Genomic DNA, 12,181 nt, shown 5'->3' with positions numbered 1-12,181 from the left:
GTGAATTGAAGGTAAATCTATTAATGGCGGAGAAAGACTAACTAATAAATTAAGAAGTTTAAAGTCAATGAAATCAAAGTGGAAGGTAGTTTATATCTGTTTTTTTAGACAGTTTAGTGTATATTTTAAGATTTTTGAAAGTTCTGATTGAGATCCCTCTGACATTGCAGAAATTAAAACAGTAAAGTCAAGATAAGTAACCTCATTTATCCATAAATCTAGTTTTGGAATCTTTATTTTAGATCTTTTGAATGTCCTGACTAATGTTTGCAGAAGTTAAATCAGCAAAGTTAAAATAAATAGCAGTTTTATTTTCTGGATTAAAAATCCAACAAGGATATAAGAAGTTAAGTGGATAGAATCAAGATTTATAATATAACCCACATATAACCCATAAATAATTATTTGGAATATAAATTTAGCTTCTTGAAAGCCCCGATTCCAATTCAATTAGGATTTCAGAAGGTACATCTACTATATCAAGGTTGAAGGTAGTTTATCTCCGTTTTTAGGCAGTTTCGTATATATTTTAAGATTTCTGAAAGCCCTGATTAAAGTCAAACTGGGTCTGCAGAAGTTAATTCAGTAAAGTAAAGTAATAAGTAACCGTTTTTATCCATAAATCTATATTTAGATTATAAATTTTAAGATTTTTGAGAGTCCTGATTAAAGTTTGCAGAAGCTTAGTTCAGCAAAGTTAAGATACTTAAGCCTTTTTAGCCATAAATCATGAGTTGGAATAAACATTTTATATCTTTTGAAAGACCTGATTAACATCTAACTAGAATCTCGAAAGTAGAAACTAGTTTTTATCAGTTTTTTAAAGCTTATGGTATATATTTTACGATTATTGAAAGCTCTGATTGAGATCCCTCTGGCATTGCAGATGTTAAATCAGTGAAATAAAGATTTAATAATTTGGATTAAACACCCAACTTAGATCTCCAAACTTCGCTCAATAAAATCAGAATTAATAATCATTTTTATCTACAAATCATCATCTAGACTATATATTTTAGATCTCTTAAAAGTCCTGATTGAAGTCCAACCAGAATCTTATAAGTTAAATCTATTAAATCGAAGTTGTAGGTAGTTTTTATCAGTTTTTTTAGGGAATACAGAATGTATTTGAAGAGTTTTTAAAGCACTGCTTAAATTGGAACTGGGTTTGTGGGTTTAAATTTAAAAAATCAATATAAATAAAAGCTTTTATCTACAAATCATTATTTGGAATATCTACATATCTAACATCTTTTAAAAACCTGACTTAATAACCAACTGGAAAAACAGAAGTAAATCTATTGAAATCAAGATTAGTAGTAACAGTTTTTAGCCATAAATTATGATCTGGGGTATAGATTTTAGATCTTTTGACAGTCCTTATTGAAATCAAAAATAGAATCTCAGAAGTTAACTCAATAAAATGAAAATAAATAATAGTTTTAGTCTACCAATCATTTTCTTTAATATATAAATTTAACATATTTTGAAAGCTCTGATTAAAAGCCAACTAGAATCTCAGACGTGAGGTTAATAAAATCAAAGTAGAAAATAGTTTTTGTCAGTTTTTTAGACCTTAAAGTAAACATTTTCAGATTTCTAAAAGCCCTGTTTAAAATTCGACTAGAAAAGCAGAAGTTAAGTCAATAAAATCAAGATAAATTACAGGCTTTATCTACCTTTTCTATTACTTAGAAAATATATTTAAAATCTGATTTAAAACCAGTTAGGATCTCAGTAGTTAAATCAATTAAATCAAACTAAAACCCACTTTTTACCTACAAACAATCATTTCTGTATATAAATTCCCCATTAAAACCCCATGGAGCCCCTTTTGATTTCGAAAGTAGTTTGCCTTACAAGGCCCATACCCGATCCTAGACACAGGCTAAACCCAATCAGCAGGACCCAAAAACAAGACAAAGGCCCCCGCAGAAGGAAAAACCCTGTTGACAAGACAATGAAAAGTGAAATTGTCTCGATGGATAAGCATTATTTTTGATTTTTTCTTTTTGGCTATCAGGTTTTTCTTTATTTTTCGAGCACGTTTGTTGGTTTTTCACATATTTTTTGTAGCTGCTGGCTAAGGGGGAGATCAATGAAAGTCGAGTCGATTTCGCATGTTCGCATAATCATGCCAAAAACGGCAACAAAAGACCATCGAACACTTGGCCAAAATGCAGAGATGGCGCGCGAGAGGAGAAAGGCGAACCTGTGGTAGTGGCCATGCCACTGGTTCACCTGTTTTGCTGTTTTTGTTGTTGTTGTTTTTCGAATCTGAAACTGAAAACTGAAGGACGTTTGGCCACAAAGGTCAGAGACTGAGCCAGCGAAATGCAAACGAAATACAATTAACAATTAAACATTCAAATGTTTAAGTTGACAGGCAACAACTTTCACCAAACCAAAGACTCCCATGGCTGAGGAGGTTGAGGAGGCTACCAAATATTGTCAGCCAACCAGCCAAGCTGAAAAAAAAAAACAACCTTACCAATGTCAATCAAAAAACGCTATGCCATGCCATGCCATGCCATCCACCGACACTTTTTATTTGCAGTTTTTTCTTCTTCACTTTTTTTTTTGGCCCAACAACACATTCGCAGATCCATTGAGAAATGCTGAAGGTTAAAATGCAATTGAATGAAAAAGAAATACAAATAATTGGGCAGACATGAGAGGAAAGCTAAGCTAAGGTGGCTTGTGGTGACACACAAACTGGGATTCTCTTGGCGGGTTTTTACCTGCTCTTCTCGCTTAACTGATTAACTATGTACGGGGAGTACGAGAGACACTTGTCGTTAAATTTGCTTAATAAATTGGACTTCATTAGCGGGTTTAGTCATAGGGAAAGAGGTAAGCTTACCTTTCAGGCGACTTAATGGCTATGAAAGAGATTTCAATTTGAGACAATTTGGTGGCCAGGGAGGTTCATTAGCTGTTGAATTTCATATTAATTACGATGTTAGTTTAGTTTTTACTTAACTTACACTCATTAAGCTATAAGAATCAAGGAAACTATCTCATAAAACGAAGAACTACTGATTTTGAACCCCTTTAAAGCTCTTAATTCCTTACCAAATCTGTTTATAACTCAAGTTTGACTTCCTCAACCTCTTATAGCTGCCTTTTTGGAGTAGTTTAAGACTTGCAACGCCCATTTAATGAAGCTCAGTGAACATGTCGAAGTGACAATATGGTTTGCTATTGCCGCTGACCAAAAAAAAACTCAAAAAACGTTCGAAATTTGAACCGTGGGCGAGGCAAACGGTTCGTGGCCGTTACCAATCGTTGGCTCTTTTTGTGTTTCTTGAAGTTAACTTGGGTTCAGGCCAGGTTTAGTCAAGCTGTGGGCCAGTTACTACTATAGCCTCTACAGTATAGACAATTACAGTTAGCTTGGCCTATGCAAATTGCGTGCATGACAACAAATTTGTGGACTGATTGATTGACGGGCCGGCTGATTGGAAAGGTGTGCTGCTCAGACGCAGGCGCACGCACCTCAGAAATGCTATATGGTAAAGATATATATATACAGATATGCAGAAAGAGAGGGGAAAAAGCGCGGCCAGACGTCAGCTATTAACCTTGATTTGCGGGCCAGCCAATAAGCAAAACAAAGAAAAATAACAAGAAATAAATAAATAAATAAATAAGCAACAAAAGTCGTGCAAATGAAGTCATTTCGAGTACTCGGCTAGCCTTTCAATTGAGGGCAACAGCTTTAAAATAGGTTTATATATATATATATATACGATTTATATATCTGCAGCCAAGCATGGGTGAAAAATCACCCACTACTACTTAACTTTTTGTACAGGCAGGTGTTGGGCCAAAGTTCTTGGCTCTTTAGCGGAAATGGCCAGCAACTTTTGGCACTTTACAGTTTGTCGGGCCAAAAAGCAAGACAAAAACGAGGCTTAAAATTATGGAAATAATTAATGAGACACGCTTAAAGACTTGACAAAATGTTACGACATTCAAAAGCAAATTGGAGGGATTCTTAAATATGAATAAAATTTATTTTGGTTTAAAGTTGAAAACGAGGCTAATTATTTGATTTTTTCCCAAGCGCGAATTCCCTCGTCATTTCGTGATAAACAGAATTTGGTTTTTTCTTTCTTTTTGATAAACTTTCCACAAGTAATAATCAGAAATGAAATTAAGTTCTATATGTATGCATTATAATGTGATTTTATTTTTAAAACGCTAACCTCAATTTGGCTTTGGTGGTTTTTGTGCTGGTTCCCCGCATCCGATTGCGATTTTTTAATTACCCCGACAAGAAGCAAATTGAAAACCGGCTTAAAATCCTGCCATGACATCAGCCCTCTCTAACCATCATCATCATCATCATCATCATAGCCATTATCGGGCATCAATTTCTCAGCAAAAAAAATTAAATATAAGAAATTAAAAATACGCTTTTAATTTGTGGCTGCCACGCCGCAGGCACAGTTTTACGCTTAAAGAATCTGCGCAAAAGATTCTTTCGATTCTTCTGCCTGTAACGCGTCTTAATTTTCGGCTTCTTTGGGAAGCAGGAAAGACAAGTGCGAGGGTCGTTTGAAGAAGTTTAAGTTTGGTTTTTAAGTTGGAAAAGAACATGGAAACTCCTTTCATCGCTCTAAAAACTATTTTTCTTCATAATATTAACCCAAAAGTAACCCCTAAGATTGCAAAACCAAGCCAAGGCCTAGAGATTTACTAGAAAGAACTTTCCTTTTTGTACCCCTTTGATCGAAACTGCTGGCTTGACCCTCTGGCTGCGATTTCTTTCACCTCTGCCAAGTGTTCTTGCCACCACACTCACACACACACACACACACACACACCTGTTAGCCATGTGTGTAATGTGTAATGTACTTATGGCCAACATTCTGTGGTATCATCTCCATTGTGATGGCCTCTTCCCACTGCCACTTCCTCGTCTCGAAACTCTTTCTCAACACCGCTATCTTCTGTCGCCGCTCGACAAAAAAAAAAAAAAGAAAGAAAATCATGGGGGAAAAGGGGGGAAGAAAGGGGTGCTGCTCCGGGCCAGGCTTTTGTCAATTCATTGTCAACAAGTCAGTGAACTTGTGTGTGCCCATCTGAGAAAAAAGACGAGGCAAGACAAAGGGAAAAGAGCAAGCAGGCCAGGCAGAGAGCAACCCAGCAACCCAAAACCCTCCAGAAGGGCGGGGAGAGCAGGGGGCATGGTGTGGCTTTTTCTTTTAAAAATAATTAACATAAATTAATAGGAAATGGGTAGAAGCAGCGCACAACAACAGTTACAAGAAGACACGGAGCCTGAGAAGTCGAAGAATTGCATACTCTTGTGGGGGAAAACAGGTTTCTTAGGGTATCTTATATAGCAAACTTAAAGAAAAGCTTAGGGAAAACATAAAATTAATAAGGAAAATATGCAATAAAAGCTTACAGGTACAAGCTGCTATGAAAACATATCAAAAATCTTAAAGTTTTTAATACAAAAAAGTACTTAAAAACTCTACGAATATGTATTTAAGATTATAAAATATTTTTAGCCAAGCTATCACCCCATTATCTAGATAGTTCTAAGCCCTCCACCAAAGCGTTATGCCCACTTTAGGCCCCAAACAATGTTCCACAAAAAAAGCATCAACACGAATCTCAGAAAAGAAACCAGGAAAGCAAAAAAGTTCGCGTCTTAAGTCTTTCGCTTCTTTTTTTTGTATTTATGGCTTTTTGGACGCCGCCGAAACTTACATAAGATGGCAAGAGATGCCGGAGACTGCGAGCGAGACCAATTCCCGAGTTATTTATGGCACACGCACCCGCAGAATGACAAAATGCAGCCCAAGTGGTGTGCAAAAAAGCAGCAGAAAAACCAAATAAAAGAAATGTTTCTTTTTTTTGGCATTTAAATTGCTGGAGAAAGAGCAGGCGTGTGCAAAGTTGCAACTGCGGCAAGAGTTGCGGCAAGTTGTGGGTTAATCAGCACCTGTCAGGGGCCCCTGAGACGCAATCAGGAAGCAAAAGCCAAACCCTAGTAAAAAGCAGCCCTCCTCTGGCTCAATGTTCACATGTTGATTAGGTTTCGTTTCGCCTCTTTTTTTTTTCATCTTACTTCTTTTTTTTTCTAGCAACTCTTTCTTTATGGTTTTGCCCATAATATATACGACATGATGTAACATATAGACATGGGCGCACATCGAAGGAGGCAACAAATCGATGGGAATAGCTAAATCGATTGCCACAAACGAGTTTTAGCCAAGTTAAAAACTAAAAAAAAAAAAGGGTTGGCAGTTGGCAGTTGGCAGTAGGCAGTGAGTTATCGGGGATTCTTAATGATCTCACACTGGCATTAGCATTTCGAATTGAGTAGCGAAAGCATTATAATTGAGATAAATGTCAGACTAAATATAGTTGATGAGCCAGCAGCACGAGCTAAAACGAATTTGCAAGTCAATCTTAGGGTACATTTTTTTAAAAACTATTTTTATAAACAAAATACAAATCAAATAGAAATAGATAGAAATTTGTCATAAATTGTTATCATTTAAAACAATTATTTTCAATTAAATTTTCTATTTTCATAGTTAATTGCTTCATTTTTTTTTGTAAATTTCGTTACCAAAGGTGTGCTTGCTTTTGCACTTCGGTCCAAACTCATCATCATTGCCAAATCGCTTTTTGCCCGCGCTTATTTATTGTATTTTAGCTGCCTGTTTTGCCCAACAATTATTTACACATTATACAGTGTCATTAGAGGGAAATTATAATTATTATTGTTGTTTATTATACAATGCAACAGCCGCGACAACGAACACTCTCAAAAAACAAGCACAAGTGCTGGGTAAATAATGTGTAATGATTCGATAAATATGGGTATCGACGAGATGGGTTCGAGTGTCGAGTGTCGCCTTGGCCTGGGCGGGGTAAATAAACAAATAAATGTTCGCATTTACTTATTATTATTGACAAGTAATTGATTTCGCCTTCTGTTGGCCCGATCGAGTGACTGACCGCTGCACTTTCACTTTATCATTTTTAATATAAATAGAAATTTTATGCTGAATTTTGCGAACGGGAGAAAGGGTGGCAATGAATCATACTAATTCGGGAATTTCTGTTATAAGCTTTTTATATATTAACGGATTAAGTATGAAAACTGTTATACTGAATGAAATGTCCCCAGACCGTTCAAATTACATATACATACGTACATATGTATGTATGTATGTGTATTTGTTTTACAAAGATCTTTTTGCTTATCCTCTTTCACTTTTTCTTTCCTCTTTATGGAAGCCATTTTGGGCACTTAATATTTCATACTGGCAACGCTCCTTCTAAACTGTTATTTGCCTGCCTTTTCTAGTAATACACTTCGCAAAATAAGGTTTACTTCTTTTCAAATATTATTATTTTCCTCAAATAATATTCCTTTGATTTTATCAAAATGGCAAATAGAAAAAGTATACATATGTATATTTTGAAGCCACTTACCTTCATTTTCCTATTTCCTAAAGTTTTGTGTGTTGATTAATGATAACTTCTGATTTCCAAGTCGTATTTCTTTTTTCTGCGTGCATCCTTTCATTCTCCTCCATCCACCTCCATACAAATGCCCATACACATGTATGCATGTATGTATATGTATGTTGTCCCGCGGAGCACCACTAGCACTTTTGCATAAAAAACAGCGAAATTGACCATATAATTTATATAAAATGAACAAAATCAAAACACTGACCTGCCCATCACTTTGTATGTTGTAATTGACCTATTTTTGACACTATTTACAAGGCCTGACAGCAATTGAATCTGATTAAGTACAGCAACCCTCTGAGTATGACTTCTGCTTTGCCAAATCAATGAATGACTGGAAGCTAATTTCATGACGCAAGTCCGTGAGAGAGGATAACGGATCTTTCCTTTGCTTCTTCTCTCTCATTTGTACACCCATTACTCGTAGAATAATAGGGTATGATGTTTAAATATATCTTTATCATAGAATTTAAATTATTTTAGATAAAAGTTAATATTAGATCAAATTCTTTAGTTTCATGCTTGTTTTATTTTACATTTTAAAAATATATGTTATTATATTACATACATATATTTACATATATAAGGGGTAAATTTTGTTTTTATATTTCAAGTTTATTAGAATTTGTTGATTATTCTACTACTCTTACGTAGATTGTTTTTACAACATATAATCCTATATATATTGCAAATTAGTGGGTAACCACATACCTATACAGTTAATTGAAATTTGCACATCCATGCACCTACACATTGATATACAATTTGAATGCGCAGGCGCAATAGCAAGGATTACAGTTAATGCTCTCTGAAGATCTTCGCTTGCTTCTCGGCTCTCAGTTGTTTTCACGCTTAGAACGAAGAGGTTGTAAAAAAGACGAAGTGCAGCTGAAACTGCTTTATTTGTCATTTAAAATTGAAGTCATTGGGTGAACGCATATCATTTAATTAACGAGTTAAGAATGTATTTTTTACGTGAGTGCCATAAAAAGCTTGTCTTGTGCCCAAAATTATTCTGGACTTCCTGGAATTTTCTCAACCCAAAAAAAATCAGTCAAGCCAACAGTGTAAGTAAGCCATGACAAAGGAGAAAAGAACTAACGAAAAAAAGGGATAAAGTGAAATAAAATAAAATCAAGACACGCGTCCGAAAAAGTTCTTGAAGCAAGACAGAAAAAATAAACCCGAGATGGGGAGGCGAAAACAAAGCTAGATAGCGGTCGTTGGAACAGTGCGAGAGAGTAATTATATCATTTAATTTCGGTTATGCGGAGAGCAGTTAAACTACAGGTGCCCGCATCGAAGGCCCACGAAAGACTTTTCTTCGGTTTGTAATTGCAAAGTTACGAAGCGTTAACACCCCGTAAAGATTGTCCAATTTGATTGTGTTGATAGTGAATCGAAAAACGGGGTCTCAAAAGTGGGTATTTGGCTTTTTAGGGCTTTTAATTTCTGCTTCGGCCTTTGGCTTATGTAAAAGTACGCCCCCTATCGGTGCAGGCCCGCATGGGAGCAAAGGAAATCAAAAGAGATGGTCAAGATAGCCGTGGTCTTTGATTGATGTTTCGCTTTATCGAACAATTTATCAGGGTCTTAAGAAGGTGCGGTCATTGAGGGGCGTTTATTCACATTCCCATTACAACAGACTTGGGGGAAAATATAGCTAAAAACGGTTAATCATTGCTAATTAATAATAGTACAGTGGGGCATCGAATGGGTGGAGGAATTACTACAATTATATGGCTTACCTTAAGCTAAAGGTTAGAAAAATAATTTCTACTTGCTTTCTAGGTAAATACAAGATTTTATAGATTCAGCAGTAAGCAATATTTAATTAAATTTAGTTAACTTAATTTCAAACTTTCATTCCCCAAAAAATCCCCGAAATGGCTCAATATCTTCTCCAATTTCTTCTCATTAAATTTGATTTTGATTCATGGTGATTCATATATCTTTAACTACTACTCGATCTTTCCAAAATTGATTTCATAGCCAATCACTTGATTCATCTGAAATGTTCAAGGAGCTGATGGCACGCCCTCGACTTTTGGCTTTGAATTTTGAAGCTATTTTTATGAGCTGCGTTTGATGGTTCTGTGACACACCCAAATACGTTTTCACCCAATCTTCAATCGATTGAAGCCGCCAGCAAAAATCTTCGTCGTCATCTCCCTCTCTCTCTGCACTGGCTTCACCTACGTTTCACCGGCGGCCTCTCCAGCCTCGAAAGCAATTTATATTGCGCTAATCACGTGAAATAGATCAAATTTCTTTTGTCGGCTCGACTCGAGATCTTTGGTTTCGAGGGCGAGACGAAGCGGGAGGAGGACGACGACGACGACAAGAGAGCGGTTCCACTTCGGATCCAAAGATTCGGAATTGGCGCTTCGAGGAGCTCCAAGTGAGTTTCACTTGTTGTGGCAAAAGTGTTGCCAAGTTGAGCTCGAGATGGGGTTGTCAGCCAAGTAGGATAACCATCGGGGGCATTTACGTGGCGAAATTTCAAAGAAAACATATAGAGAAATAATTGTTTTTTTATCTTAATAATATAATTTATAGGAAAAAAAGAGTAATTAGTGTAAAATTAATAGGAAAAGGTTACCTTAAGATGGTAAAACTTGGGAAAAGAAACCTTCCTCAGGATTAATAGCATCATTTTCTTAAAGAAAATCTTAATAACTTCTAGTATTTTGCAAATTGATTGCAAATCAGTTTAAAAATCGAATTAAAAACCCTATAAAATATATATATTTTATAGTAAAACTACACCTTCAGCACTTTAAACAAGTGAAATTCACATGCAAAAAACAGGATAAAAATCAAGTTATTGATTTAATTTGGATTTAAGGAGTTGCAGATAAAGAAAAAATCAAATAAAAGCTGGGAGAAATTCACTTTCCTATCGCTGGTAATTGAAAGTTTCGTTGACAAATTCAGAGCTCAGAGCTTAGAAGCTTACGAGACCAGCTTTAGCTCCTAAATTTCACTGCTCTCCAAAAAGAAATAATATCCGATCGAGTGGGTCGCCACTGCCACATGGCTAGCAATGTTTTAATTTGTATCTTTCCATTTTCATTTCCATTTCCACGCAGACTCCATGTGGCACTCTCACCGAGGCCTAATCTGCAGGTGGATGGCATCGGGGTGAGGCTGGGGATCACGTTATGGGGATGGCGTATGGCTCTTGGGTATGGGGATGGGGATGGGGATGGGGGCTTCTCGGCGGAGAGATGGCATAGTGATTGGTTTTGCCTCCGCTAATGATGATTACCCACTTTTACCGGCCACATATAAAAATCAAAAGCGGTTTAACGCGTTTCTCGACTCTCGGACACTTTATGCACTGCCTACAGATGGACTGAGAGAAATTTTAAGAACTCCAAGTCGAAGTCGAAATCAATCAATTTATGTTCTAGAATGATCTTAAGTTGATAGGTAACCCGTTAGAATGTTAACAGATCTTGCAAACATTCCCCCTCAAAAACATCAAAAACTTTTCCAAAGTTGTATAAGTTTTCTCTCAGTGCACATATTTCGCCTCTGCACTTCTCGTCCGCCTCATTGCGATTCAATTAAAAACGCTTAACCACCGCACAACCCGTTGTGTCGTCGCACCCAAAAGAAAGCCACTTGCTGCTGCCATACAAATCAGTTACTAGAGCTCGGGGCGTGGCCCCCACATCTTGACTTGGCTTGGCTTCTTCCTTGGCCTTGGCCATATTTATCTCTTGATTTCTCCCAAAATATATATATATATAAATATTTGAGCAACCAGTTCCCAGGTGAATTTAATTGCAAATTATCATGTCTCGGTATCATGTGTAATTTTTGAGCTGGCCTTAAGTTTTCCATCGTCGAAGAAAAGTGAAATTCCATTTGGCAATTGTTTTTGGATGGCTCTTTCTTTCTCTCTCTCCCATTTCATGTCAGCGGGTTAGCAGGGATTTGTCAAAAAACGAAAGAGTGAAAAAAAAAAGTAAAACAAAAACCTAAATGGCTGGTGAAATCTGTGGGTGAAAAAACGTGCCGAAACTGCATTTATGGGCCTCTCAAATATGCCAGCCAGCCAGCCCAACAGCAGCAGACAAGGTCATTAAATTGTTATCACGGCTCTTGGTATGTTTTTACAATGTGTTTAAGACCCGATCATGTAAACTCTTGAATTTTGTCACGATTGGCATTTAATTTGGCTTCTTTTTTTTTGTTTAACTTAATCTCTAGCAATGCCAAATAGTCAAAGATCTATGTTTAAGCCATACAAAAAGGCCCCAAAAATGATGCTGCCTCATCATTCTGTAAATGCGGCTATTGTTTGGTCAAAATGTGCATTACAGCCACATTTTTATGGAGCAATTTCTTTAGTTAATTGAGGAAATACTGATGGTTTTCGGTGGTTTAGAAGGAAACAAAAAGGCCAGCCACCACCACCACTCCTTGTTATAAGTTCATTTGTGTTGGAGTAATGGAAAATCTACAGATCAAGATTGGGTGATATGAGGGTTAATTTGGAAATAGGAAATTATTAAAGGAAGGTTTTAGGCAGCAAATGAAGTTATTACACGTTGGAGATTGAGATTTCCTGGGCTTATTTTCTCTCAAATTATTAACAAAGAGTGGAGTATAACAATGTGTATTAATCAGTTTAAGTTTTTTTCATTTTTCTTTGCTTGAA

The 12,181-nt window shown here is 36.3% G+C and overlaps 1 protein-coding gene across 1 annotated transcript in view; it reads right to left on the bottom strand.

Moving 5' to 3' along the window:
• LOC108116765 overlaps positions 1–7,944 on the bottom strand; it is a 66,247-nt gene extending 58,303 nt beyond the window's left edge. The window contains exons 1-2 of the mRNA XM_017228795.2: positions 7,715–7,944; positions 7,468–7,646 (exon numbers count right to left, since the gene is read on the bottom strand). Of these exons, the coding sequence (XP_017084284.2) occupies positions 7,468–7,473 (6 nt within the window). The 5' untranslated portion in view covers positions 7,474–7,646; positions 7,715–7,944. The remainder of the gene's footprint in view (positions 1–7,467; positions 7,647–7,714) is intronic.
• Positions 7,945–12,181: the final 4,237 nt, after the last annotated feature.

The sequence above is a fragment of the Drosophila eugracilis genome, unplaced genomic scaffold (genome assembly GCF_018153835.1).
Source record: "Drosophila eugracilis isolate 14026-0451.02 unplaced genomic scaffold, ASM1815383v1 contig_498, whole genome shotgun sequence".
In the NCBI taxonomy this organism is placed as follows: Eukaryota; Metazoa; Arthropoda; class Insecta; order Diptera; family Drosophilidae; genus Drosophila; species Drosophila eugracilis.
This window is presented reverse-complemented; position numbering and strand designations above follow the sequence as displayed.